Source organism: Hoplias malabaricus, chromosome 4, assembly GCF_029633855.1.
Source record: "Hoplias malabaricus isolate fHopMal1 chromosome 4, fHopMal1.hap1, whole genome shotgun sequence".
Taxonomy (NCBI): Eukaryota; Metazoa; Chordata; class Actinopteri; order Characiformes; family Erythrinidae; genus Hoplias; species Hoplias malabaricus.
Genome location: NC_089803.1, coordinates 50,403,183 through 50,416,541, shown reverse-complemented (window position 1 = coordinate 50,416,541; position 13,359 = coordinate 50,403,183). Strand labels below are relative to the sequence as shown.

Below are 13,359 nucleotides of genomic sequence, written 5' to 3'. Positions count from 1 at the left end.
TTGCCATGTATTTCCTTGATGTGTACAGATTGTTGTCTCACTATTGAAATATAACTATTTATCAAAGGAAAATTAAACATTGCAGTACAGATTAAGATTTGCTTCATGATAAATTAATAAAGTCCAGATTTACACTTTGCGCTCTGCAATACATATTTAGTTGTAGCAGAATTTGAAAAGAAGCATGAGGAACATTTGGTAAACTGACATTAGTGAACAAGTTTCCAGGACGAACAGAGCAACAAAGGGTCTGGGGAATTAGGAATGTAAACAGTCTCACATTTTTGTTGAGCACATGTAAAAATGGGGGTGCAGTCCCTCTTCTTTCTTTCAGGATAAGTGAAGTAAGAGAAATAAAAGATGTTTTGTCTTTCTATTTTTGGAACTTGCAAACCGCTTATGTTATATTTTGTGTTAAAATGTTTGTGCTCACAGTGTAGTGTGTTTTACAGATAACAGATCAGCTTAGAGCTTGTCCACTGGCCAATCACTCAATGTCCTGGACGATTCTGAATAGCCATATTCAAATATTACTTGAGACCGCCATTTAAATTGTGCTGCAGAATATGTCTTGATCATATAAGCAAAACAATCATATTCATCATTAAATACTCACACAAATATAAAACATGTAGATTTTACAGAGCACCTTACCATCCTCATAAGCAGTATACTCCACTCTATAGGTGCCATCCCCTTTGTCAGTAATGTAGGCATCCGTGTTGGCACCTGAAGGGTTAATAATCCGGGTTTTGATATGGTTGCCCCCGGTGTTGTTGTGTGCGCATGTGTCCACAATGAAGTGAGTAGAGACCTCCCTAAGGACTCCTATGATTAAACAACCATAACACATCATCAGCATTTGTGTAGCAAGCTATAGATTCACAGCTCAATTCCCAATGTAATCGTAATCACATTATAATAAACACTATAACAGAGGTCTTCAATCTGGACCAGACCCGGATGCATGTTCCTGGCCAGGATTTTAAAATGGCTGGCTAGTAATGAAGTGGTCAGTTAGGTGCATTAGCAATTGCTGATAGTTCCAATTTCCAGGCTGGGATTTTAAAATGGCTGCCTGGTATAAGACCCAGATTTGAAGACAGCCACACTAAAGCATGTAGGGTTTTTTTTTTTTTTTATCATATTGAACCATATTAGTAGTGGGATATTTTGTCAATTTTATTGAAATTCAGAAGAGGCATAAGTAAATAATAAATGTAAAATTCCTCTGCAGATTTTCATCCCAGCCACCTGGTTATAACAAATTATATTTACAGTTAACATTCCATCAAAATCTCCAAGTGGAATTCTAACCAAAAGAAAAACTGTAACCATGGCTTCATCTGTTGTAAACACACTTGTGCACTCCTTAAATGCAGCCACTGTAGTCCCTAAAGACTTGGAAAAACTCATTTCAGAAGATATAATTATTGCCATAAATCATGGAAAAAGTAACTGAACTGAGATATCGTTACCTCTGGGTTCAACCCCTGGGCCATAGACTTTTATTCCACTGGTGTCCACTGCAGGGTCCACTTGAACACGAGCAGGGAACTTGGGCACAGTATGTCCTCCGTAATTTATGGTGATGGTGTACATGCCATGGAAAGGAGGAATATAGGTGATAGAATATGTCCCATCACTGTTGTTTTGAACATGGACTTCAGCTTGGGTTCCAGAGTCTGATATGATTTCAATGGTCAGCTCAGCCTCCCCCGCCTTGGAGCAGTCCACTGTGAAAGAGGCAGCCTCATTCACCTTGCCTCTCTCCAGGCCTGGCCCACTGACTGTGACCTTGCTGGGGTCAAAGACGGACTGTACCTTGGCTTTGAAAGGGGAACCAGGGATGTGTGCATCAGCAAACAAGATGTTGATAGAATACTCTCCAGGCTCTGTGGGTAAGTAAGACACAGAGCAGGAGCCATCTCCATTGTCCTGGCACTCGATTTTGGCTTCACAAGGACCTTCCACTGTCAGACCTAGACCCCCTGTACCAGCACCTTTGGTGTCTATAGCAAATGGAGCAGGTTTACCCACAGTCCCTCCCTTCAGGCCAGGTCCATAGGCTCGTACCTGGTTGAACAAGACAAGAACTGATGAACCACAGTATAAAAAATACAAAAACAAAAAAAATAAATGAATAATAGAACAAATTAAACAGAAAAAAATGTATGCATGCAACAAAATATTAAACCAGCACACAAAGTAAAGAAATGATAAAGAATATGTGTTCATTACACTGTTTATGTTACTGTTTATCCGTACTTTATCTTAGGGAAGATAATTGTACTATAATCTATATTAATTGTAGAATTAAAAATTGATACAGCACATTTAATCTCCAGGACTGTTTTATTTTACACAATTCTATAATGAAAATTTACAAATACTCACTTTTCTTTCTGGAGAAGATGAAATATTGTTAGGGAACAAAACTGGACTGTGATGTAACCAGTAATGTACCTGTACCATATATTTTTTGTCTGAGAGTATACCAAAGAAATTTTTGAGAAATAACGAGCACAACATGCTGATGTGAAAATAACTATACTATCAGTAGCATTAGACTGTGCTGGAGAGTGCTCATAGGAAACTATGAATACATCAAAAAAATAAAATAATAATAATTAAAAAATAGGTGGCGCGGTGGCGCAGCAGGTAGTGTCGCAGTCACACAGCTCCAGGGACCTGGAGGTTGTGGGTTCGATTCCCTCTCCGGGTGACTGTCTGTGAGGAGTTGGTGTGTTCTCCCCGTGTCCGGGTGGGTTTCCTCCGGGTGCTCCGGTTTCCTCGCACAGTCCAAAAACACTCGTTGGTAGGTGGATTGGTGACTCAAAAGTGTCCGTAGGTGTGAGTGTGTGAGTGAATGTGTGTGCCTGTGTTGCCCTGTGAAGGACTGGTGCCCCCTCCAGGGTGTATTCCCGCCTTGCGCCCAATGATTCCAGGTAGGCTCTGGACCCTCACGACCCTGAATTGGATAAGCGGTTACAGATAATGAATGAATGAATAATTAAAGAATAAAAAGTCAGTCTGTTAAAATCATGGTGAAATTACATTTTCTGTTTCATAACACAGATGAAAACTTTATATTATTCAAAAATGTTGTTTGATCTGAACCCCATGTTCTCTTGACAAAATAATAACTATTTAAACTAATTCATAGTCTGAAACCGCTTATCCAGTTCAGGGTCACAGTGTGTCTGGAGCCTACCTGAAATAACTGGGCACAAGGCAGGAACACCTTGGAGGAGTGTGCAACTCCTTTACAGACTGTCACACACTCATATATTCACCCAAACACTCACACCTATGGACACTTTTGAGTTGCCAATCCACCTACCTTTGTCATTTTGGACCATGGGAGGAAACCAGAGCACCCAGAGGAAACCCACACGGACACGGGGAGAATAAACCTCCTCATAGACATTCATCTGGAGCGAGGCTCTAACCCACAGTCCCACGTTTTCCTTTCTGTTTTAGTTTTTCTCTATTTTTGCCTCTGGATTTAGTCCTTCTGGCTTCTGAGTATTTCTCGGGCTTGGTCTCTACTTGTGTTTCTTGATTTTGCTTTGCCCTTCCAATGCCCTTCCAATCCAAATTCCAAATTGCTCGCCTTTGCTTAAGTCCACCAAGCAACTGAAACTGGGATTTCTTTACACGGATTTCTCAAAATCTGGGTGGTGAAGGAAGCAAAACATCTGGCTCAGGGGCAGACTGTGGAAACCTGTGTAGGACAACAATGACCTCATCTCTCCAATAATCTATTCCAGAATTATCCATGGAACTCTGAAGCAAACTTATACAGTAACACACACTTTATATTTCTCTGCAAAATGTCTGATTTATGTGAGAAGACTCGAGATTGGCCTTAGTCATATAGATCAGGTGCAAGAATGATGATGGATACATCATTTATTATTATTTTTAATTTTTTATATTAATTTAAACAATTTTACTAAGCCTCAAGGGATACTGGGTCTTCTAGCCCCTGTGGGACTGTTACTGCTAGTCAAGAAGGCTAAAGATAAATTACACCTCTCAAACACCTATAAATTTAGCCTACAATTAAATCTTAATCCTGTGATGTCACAAAAGCCAGAACACTACTAGACCTGCAGCTCTAGGATATCACTGGCATGTATAATTTATGTTTACAGCACTATATTGAAATCTATAGGGAGGGTGAGAATGTAGGCTGTATTCCTACCCTCCTCCAAAAGTTACATAGTGCATTTTCTGCAGTGCTGAGCCCAGATTACATATAACATAGGATCTTTTCTCACTATAACAAGTCTGTGAATCATCACGATTTCATGATTTTGAATTTGAAACTTTACAGTAAAAATTATAAAGGGTTCCTCTAAATCATATTTGTAACCTAATAGATATATTTTTATTTCCAAATCATTTATTATTCACAGAGTGTAAATAATTATTTATAAAGGGACTAATTAGAATGGCCCTACTCAGCATAACAACCACAGAGATGCTATCCACCATGCTAAACATACCTGCAGTGGTGAACAAAGTACACGTGCCATGTATTTGAGTTAAAGTACAGATACTCAATGTAAAATATTAGCCCAGTAAAAATAGAAGTCCTTGATTTATATCTCCTTGGAGTAAAAGTAAAAAAGTTTTTACCCTCAAATGCACTTAATTATCGAAAGTAAAAGTACCATGATTTATTATGGTTCTAATGTCCTCTTATTATTTTTTGTAACAAGACTCATACTTCGTCAAGGCATTGTAAGTGAAAAGACTCATGTCACTCTTGATTCACCAGGCTTTTAGTAGAATGTCATTAATTAATCTGACCTTGATGAACACAACAGAAAGGGCCAAAGATTATACATCCAAGGGTTTTCCCCTCCAAACCAACAGAAGTCATTGTCTCCTGAGTATTAAGCCCAATTTATGATTCTGCATCAAACCTACGCCATAGGGCACACATCAAAACAAACCTTTCGCCGTAGCCTGATGTTACATCGACGAAGACCACAATGACTGATTAGTCACCAATCAGATAAACATGGATCTAGTTCTGTATTACATAGAGTTCCTTTAAACTCTTTGTTTTGTCTTCATAGTTGCAAAGTAGGCCTGTTTTTTGAGCTATTTCTGTAATACTGAGCCATCTTTTTGTTAAATAGGTTTTTAGTTTTTCTCACTTTTTGCCTGATACTTGGTTGTGTTTAGATTTGCCTTTGGACTTGGTTTTAGCCAGAAAAATTTGAGGTTTGCTTGTTTTAGCGCTCTAACTGTATCAGTCTGTCTCCTGACAACAGTGCTGTTCGGAGAGCTGTGCGAATTCAGTAAATTTGTTCAGACATGTTATGATTTTACCCATACATAAACCAAAGGTACGACAGATTTTCATAATGTAGTGGAATAAAAAGTAAGATATTTGAGCTTGAAATATAGTGGAGTTAAAGTAAAAAAATTGCCTAAAATGGAAATACTTCAGTAAAGTACAGATACACAAAAAAACTACCTAAGTACAGAAACGAACTAAACTTAGCATTAACAAATTAAGCAAATTTGTGTTTGGTATATTATTTCTTTGTTGTAACAATGCTTCTTGGCAATAAAACATATACTGTTGGAAAGCCTGTTAATTTCTCTTTTAAATGGTGCCACATTTGTAAGGATGAGCAGTAGAGCTGAGTACGTGGGTTGTGCCCATGAAAAATTTGCCAAAGCCAAACATCTTATTCTGCCATTGACTCATTTGGTGGAATGGAAGATTGAAGTTTGAAGAAACAAGACATAATGGCAATTTAAAAATGTATTAATTTAACAGACAGAAGCCTCAGCAGCATGTGGAAGAACCATACAGAGACACAACAGCCTGGCACCTCCTCCCCATGCTGTTCACCAGCCTGGACAAGCACTGATGTGGGATGGCATCTCATTCTTCAGCCAAATAGATGTTTCCTGTAACCATCTACCAGTCTCCAACATTTACTGGGAGATGTTTTTTCCCATTCCTCCATGCAGAATTCTTTCAGCTGTGTGATATTTGAGGGGTTTCTTGAATGCACAGATAACAGTCCCTACCCTCAACCCCCCACCCCCACAAAAAAAAAATTTCCCTGGACCTGAGGGAGTAGTCCTCGGGAGCAGGGGGTCCTGCAGAGACGTCCTCGGGAGCAGTCTGGAAGAATCTTGTTTTTAAAAGTTCACAGATATATCCACATTAAGTTCTAGGGCTTTTTCTTTCAGTACTTGATCTGCCCACTTCAACGCTTCTCCTCTGAGGAGGGATTTAACAAACATGACCTGGATCAGGTCAGGAGGAGCAGGACAGGTTAAAAACTGAAAATAGAGTTTGCACTGCAATAAAAAACCCTCACACTTGGGACCGCCTTCAAATCCTGTGGGAACTCCCATGAAAGACTGTAAAACAGCAGGTTGATCACCCACCGTTCTGGCCAGTAATTTCTCTGCTTGTTTGAGGGCTTTGTCCAGTGACATGGCTGTGTTAGCTGCGTCCTTTAGTTGATTGGTCATTCTGTCAGGACTCGCGGAGGGTGGACTGACGGAGGCGGACGCACACGCTACAACACAGACAGTTTATTTAAACCAAAATAACAAAACAAACACAAACAGACTTGAAGGCAAACACGACGACTGATAAATGAAAGGACTCGAAACAACAACATAAAACGAGGAAACGAAAACAAGGAACAACTGACTAGGAATTAGAACGCGAACATGACTAGGAATAGGAAACAAAACGACATGACTTGGAATAGGAATGAAACAAATGACCGATACAAGGAAATGACACAAGGGAACTTAAATACATCTTACAGATGAGACACAGACACTGAAAGAGATAACGAGGAGTACGGACAAGGAAGCGGAACAAAGGCGGGACAAGGGCGGAGACATGGACAATAACAGACAGAGCCATGTGCTGAGAGAGCACATGGCGGGGAAAACAGACAGGACTGGGCCAGGATGTGACAACTCATATACGTCTATAACCTTCTTTCTGAAGGCCTCAGAGATCTCGGCATGGGGATACCACTCATTTCAGCACACAAGGGCAAATCAAATGAATGTCTGAGGTTTAAACAAGACAGCCTCCTCCAATGTCCTCTTTAATGATTTTCTAATCATTTGCAGCTGATGTGGTACATCTGATTCTAAATACAGACAATTTAAACAGTAATAAATGTAGGGGTGTCCTAACCTTTTCCTCACAAAAAATGTACAATTTTGTTCATTATATTTTACAACTTTCTAAGTTGTAAGTGTTTATAAGTAATTTCTTTAGTTTTATTTTTTTAGTTATATAACTCAATTTCTAATGCTGTTCAAATCAAGCTCATATGTCCACATGTTTAAAAATGTTCAAAAAGACAAAGGGTTTCATGGGGTGTCCTAACTTTGTCACGACTGTATATGTTCTGGTTCTATGTTATCATTCTGTCAAGTCCATGTGCTCCTGTTTCTTTACCTATTAGAAACCCTAACCTTTGGTCATGCCTAAACTTGTGTGTCTTGTCTCTAGTCCCAACTTATATTCAACCAGTTCTTTTTCTTGTCCCAGTAAAAACATCAATCAAACAGTTTTAAAACACAGACAAGTGAAGTGAATTTTTTACGATGACATATTTTTACGGGTGGGATATACTGAGCAGTGAGTGAACAAGGAGTTCTTTAAAAAAAATGGCAAGCCTAAGAATCTGATCAACTTTGACAAGGTCCATATTTTGATTGCTAGATGACTTGGTCTCCAAAATGACAGGTCTTGTAGGGTGTTCCCTGTGTACAGTGGTTGTAACAAAAGTGATCAACTGTGAGGAACTGGTGAATGTACAACAGTGCCATGTGCACCTAGGTTTCAATGAAGTTCATAGGGAGTGAAGGCTAGTCAGTTTTTCCTGATCCTTCAAAAATCAACTGTAGCACAAGTTATGGAAAATGTTAATGCTGGCTAATACAATGGGGTGTGAGAAAGAACACATATTGCATTGAGGTTTGCACTGCTAAAGCAAGGACCATGGAGCAATGGAAAAATAAAGTGGCCTGGCCTGATGACCCTTTTAAATCTCATTGATTGCAAGGTGCATGTGACTGAATTACCTTGGGAAGAAATGGCACCAGTATGAACTATGAGAAAAAGGCAACCTGGCATTGTTATGCCCTGGGTATTTTCTGCTGAGAAACATTTATCATGGTATTCATGTGGATTTAACTATCTATTGTTGCAAACTAAGTATTGCCTTGCAAGTAGTGGTATAATTTCTAAACTAAATGACTATGACTAAACACCCAGTAACTCACAAAAACGTTTAGGAATGTTTTGGGGAACATGACAAAGAATTCAATGTATTGACTTGGCTCCCAAACTTCTCAGGTCTAGGTCAGATCAAGCATCTTTGGGAGGTGCTGGAAAAATCTGGCAAATTCATGCAGGCCTACATGTTAAATGACTTAAAGCATATGCTGCTAGTGCCTTGATGTCAGATACCTCAGGACAACTTGATGTCAGATACCTCAGGGCAAAAGTGTTGCTGAGTCACTTCCTCTATAAAACCCCAAATAGGGTCTACAAAATGTTAGGCAGGTGGTTTAAATGTTATGGCCAATTTAGTCACAGATGCTCCGCCTACAAGTTGACGGAGAGTCTGATACTTTCAGTGCGTTAATCTGACCTCATTGTTAGGATTCTGACAGTTGAATTCTGATTGCCTCGCTGTCTCCTTCTGCACGTCATGTCAAAACAGCAGACTTGTGATTGGTCCTTTTGCATGTCAGTCAAATTTCTTTTCCTGCAGTAGTAGGTGGTTTTTGGCCTTCTGTTTCTTCTAGCAATGCAAAACAATGGCCATACTCTTTTTATAACTCAACTTGCCTGTGATTAATTTACCTTCCTTGTCTGTTCTCTTGTGCTAATTCATGTTTTTGGATTTTGTTGATTGGATTTCTATTGTTTGCACCACTGCTAGAATCATGGGCATAATGAATGTCCATAATTAAATGCACTTTACTTTTTTAAACTGATTTGGGATGACTTGGAATGGTGCTTGTGATTGAGAACTACTACCTATATATCAGTACATAATATCAGTACCTGATCTGTCTGAGGTTTATGTGGTTTAATTTTTTTAATGCAATCAGACTATGTATCAACACCCATTGTTTCAGAAGGAATGTTAGATGAGCAGGTCTCCACAATTTTTTATCTAGGGCTAGACGATATAGCCAAATTTTTATCACAATATACTTCTTAAATTTTGTCAATATAATACAATTCCAAAATCGATGTGAACAATATAAAAGCCACATAAAAACTGCCAAGAACAAACAAGAAGCATGACTAGACAGTCAAATAAAATCTCCTGGCTCTGTCAATATTAATATTTTTAACCAACTTTTCATTGAGTGCAATGAAGCATCACCTGTGATGACTGTCTGTCAGTAACAGATGCTGTAAATAATGTATACTGACATATTGAAAATGTGTTTAAAATAACAATTGTTATTAAAAATGTATATTGCAATATATATTGATACTTAATATTGTCCAGCCCTAGTTTTGGCCATATTATGTAACTAGATATTCATTATCAACTACAACACTTACTTTAGAGGGATCAGGAGGCATGATCCCTTCCACGGTGAAGGAACTCCCTGGTACAGGGTTGCCATCATAATTGATGTCCACTTTGTAGGGTCCCTCCTCTGAGGGGATGTACTTCACAGTGTGCACTTCATTGGATGTTCCAGACTCAACCTTGCAGGGGACTGGTCTTCGAGATGGTGAAGCAATCTTTACATCCACTTTGCCTTGGCCACCTGCTCCACGTGTGTTAATGATGAACTCCTGATCTTTACCAACATCTACTTCTGTATGTACACATACCCACATAAAACACGTAGTCATTCACTATGCCATAGATCTAAAATTCAGTTCAACATTTATTATATGTGTAGTCATTTAACCTTCACTGATGAAACAATTAATTCAGTCTTAAAAACATTTAACACAGCTGCTATATGTGATTTGTGCACTTACTTGTATTAAGTCCTTGAACTTTGACCTTACTGAGGTCCAGTGGCGGAGCGACGGTAATAACGTAGGGACTTCTGGGTATGGGGTCACCTCCATGACACACAGAAATACTCATGTTGCCCTACAGAAAGTTGAACAGAGCAAAATTAATTTATTCTATCCTTTACAGAGAGATTATACAGAGAATATTGATGCATATTTTGTATTCAGTGATAAATAACATTAGAAAAAAATGCACTAAATGATCACTGGATTAGGAAGACCTACCTTGTATTTACATTCATTACTCCACTGACCATACAGGAGTCATTTGTAGTTCTACAATTACAAACGGTAGTCCATCTGTTTCTCTATATACTTTCTTATCCTCATTTTCTTCTGGGGGTCAGGACCCCTACAGGATCATCACAGACCATGTATTAATTTGGTGGCAGATTTTTGTAGAACTACAAAGTGCTCCTGTATGGTCAGTAGAGCTAATAAAATGGACAGTGTATATAGATACAAGGTACATGTTCCTAATCCAGTGATCGGTCAGTGTTTATAAAAGGTATAAAATGATATATCTAATTAAATTTATTTAAACAGATTTACTGCAGTAATGCATTATAGAACTAATTGTGTATCTGTGTATGTAAGAGATGTTACAGAATGTTTGTAGTCATGTAACAAATACTGACACGGTAAGACTCAGTATTATGACATTTGTTACTCATATTGTTCTAAGAGAACAATTTTAATTTGTTTAAAATATGCAATGCATCTAAACATACATTCTTTTTATAAAGTTAATGCAGATGAGACCAATCTCAGTTGTCAAACTGTCGAACCTAACTGTACTTCAGTGAGAATAAAACACATAGCCAAAACAACTAGCTTTCAATATACAGTATTTGTAGCATTGAATCCTTATTTGTTAGGCTCATGAAAAAAAATCTGCACAGGATTTAATAAGATATTATAATGTTTGTACTAGAAGATTCATGGTAGACTTTATTTTCTTAAACAAAATGTTTCCAATACCTGCTGCACTGCAGTGTAGCGTACAGTATAGGAGTAGTCATGGTTATCAATGATCTCAAAGTCACTGACAGCTTCTCCTTTATGTGCCCCTGTAAAGTTCACTTTTGGCGTGGCCTTGCCAGCTCCTTTAGTGTACACAGTGAAGTGAGTTGGCTTGCCCACCTCCACACCTGTGGACCATGAGCATAGTTGGTAAATCACGTTTGCCAGCTCTATCTAAATATATTCCTAACTCTCAAAATCTTGGTTTCCTACCAGTCTTGCAGAGTCCGGGACCCTCTGCTTTAACTTTATTAGCATCATGAGAGGGGTCCACTTTAATACAGAAGGGGCTGATGGGAATCTCCTAAAGAGTTCAACAGGAGCAAATCATTAAAATTACAGTGATATTTTTGCATTGATTAGAAAAGAACACGTATTGCTGAATGACTATGGTAGAGAATGGGTCACATTACCCATATTACCCACCCAGAAAGAGCAAAGACAAATGGCTGTAAAACAAAAGAGAAATGCTAATAGATTTCTAAACTCATACAGACAGACAAGCTTACCTGATCAGCGAACAGTACCATGATAGTATATCGTCCAGGGCCAGGGGGAGTGTATTTGACTGTGAAGGTGTCATTGTCATTTTTGATAATGTCAAAATCAATGTCAGATTCAGCAGGGCCTACCACTCCAGGAGCGCACTTTATGCCAATGCTAACATCTCCTATAGGGCCAAAACGTGGAGAGAAAATGAGAGTTGCATAATATAAAATGTTTTTTATAAACAAGTTATTAAACAGTAATGCTATGAGCAGTATTAAGACAGGCAGATTGACCTTGTCCAGCCTCACTGCAGTCCACAGTGAAGTATGTTGGTTCGTTGGCTTTCAGGCCAGTTTTCTCAACTCCTGGCCCATACACCTTCACATTCTCTGGATGGCTGCCTTCTCCAATGGCCACCTGGATAAGGGCCCAAAGGTATGGAGTTAATTCTGTGTCAAATATTTTACATGTTATAGTAGATTTTGCCAACAAATTATTAAGTATCAGAGTAGAAAATAGGTGTTTGCAATGACAGTGAATGCAAATGGGAAGAATAATATTAAAGCTATTTGGTTACTTAGTTACTCTTAATATGAAAGTCATTTTCATTTATTGCAGGAGTCGTAAGTTATGTTTAAAAAATGAAACTGAAACCTGTTTTTTTTTTGTTTTGAGACTTGTATGCCAATGATTAACACACACAGGGTACCTTTTGCATTGGATAGGTACTGTAGATTTTTGTTTTTGTTAATTTATTTAAATGAATTTAAATATATTTAGTTATTTTTGGAATAAATCTGTATCCATATTTCAAACCTGTAATCACTTTCATCTTTTCACAGATTTCACCAATATATATTTTCCCTCAGAAGACTTTTATTTGTATGTGCAGATGTTCTTCTACAGGTTATGGGAGACATCCATTTTGGAGTGACATATGAGTGACTTGGGGAAATAAAGGGTCACATTTTTCACAAGACTCTGACACTGTATCTAATATATTATATAGAGCTGGTACAAGTGAATCAATTAATGTTACTCAGTTTTACACACTGTTTACTTATTGGTCACCTGTTTAATACACCTTTTTGTGTGTCTGTGGCTCATTGTTTTTCATAAACTGTGTATGGCCCTTCCTCAGTTTCTGATCACAGAACCATACTTATCTGGATATGTTTGTGTAGTAGAGCTACTCTCAACATAGCAGTCACACTGATGAGTACAAACTCGAGCAAAACCAATGTGCCTGATGCACGCATAACAGGACTAAAAGGTAGATAATGCAAATCACCCAGAATAATTCATTTATCATCAACATGATTATTATGTGAATGCAGTATATGTTAAACTTCGAATAAACTTCACCTTTTGACAAAGTTTGGATTCACCCATACTGTCTCCAGCCAAATGTCCAGCCATAAGTGACCCTTATCCACCAAAAGAAATATAAACCAAACACAAGCATATATAAAAAATAATATATAAATTATAAAATATAATGTATCTTTGACCTCTCCTTGGATCACCACCTTAACGTGGTGGAGGGTTTGCGTGTCTGCATGAGCCTAGGAGCTATGCTGTCAGGGGCAATAGCGCCTGGTAAGTTCCCCCAAGGAAAATTGGTCCTAGGTGATGGGCCAGACAAGTGTGATCCATTAGACCCCATAAAGAAAACAACAAGGACACAGTTTCCCTTGCCCAGAATAGGTTTACCAGGGCCCCACCCTGGAGCTACGCCTGGTTCCTCGGTTACTGAAACTGGCTCTTGGAAC

General features: G+C 38.4%; 1 protein-coding gene across 3 annotated transcripts in view; it reads right to left on the bottom strand.

Annotated features, from left to right (window-relative positions):
- Positions 1 to 13,359, bottom strand: part of flncb (filamin C, gamma b (actin binding protein 280)) — a 132,754-nt gene that overhangs the window by 57,849 nt on the left and 61,546 nt on the right. For all 3 annotated transcript variants that reach the window (XM_066667997.1, XM_066667996.1, XM_066667998.1), the window contains exons 15-22: positions 11,881 to 12,004; positions 11,608 to 11,768; positions 11,312 to 11,402; positions 11,057 to 11,226; positions 10,037 to 10,154; positions 9,605 to 9,867; positions 1,479 to 2,076; positions 655 to 828 (exon numbers count right to left, since the gene is read on the bottom strand). In XM_066667997.1, coding sequence (XP_066524094.1) covers positions 655 to 828; positions 1,479 to 2,076; positions 9,605 to 9,867; positions 10,037 to 10,154; positions 11,057 to 11,226; positions 11,312 to 11,402; positions 11,608 to 11,768; positions 11,881 to 12,004 — 1,699 coding nt within the window. The remainder of the gene's footprint in view (positions 1 to 654; positions 829 to 1,478; positions 2,077 to 9,604; positions 9,868 to 10,036; positions 10,155 to 11,056; positions 11,227 to 11,311; positions 11,403 to 11,607; positions 11,769 to 11,880; positions 12,005 to 13,359) is intronic.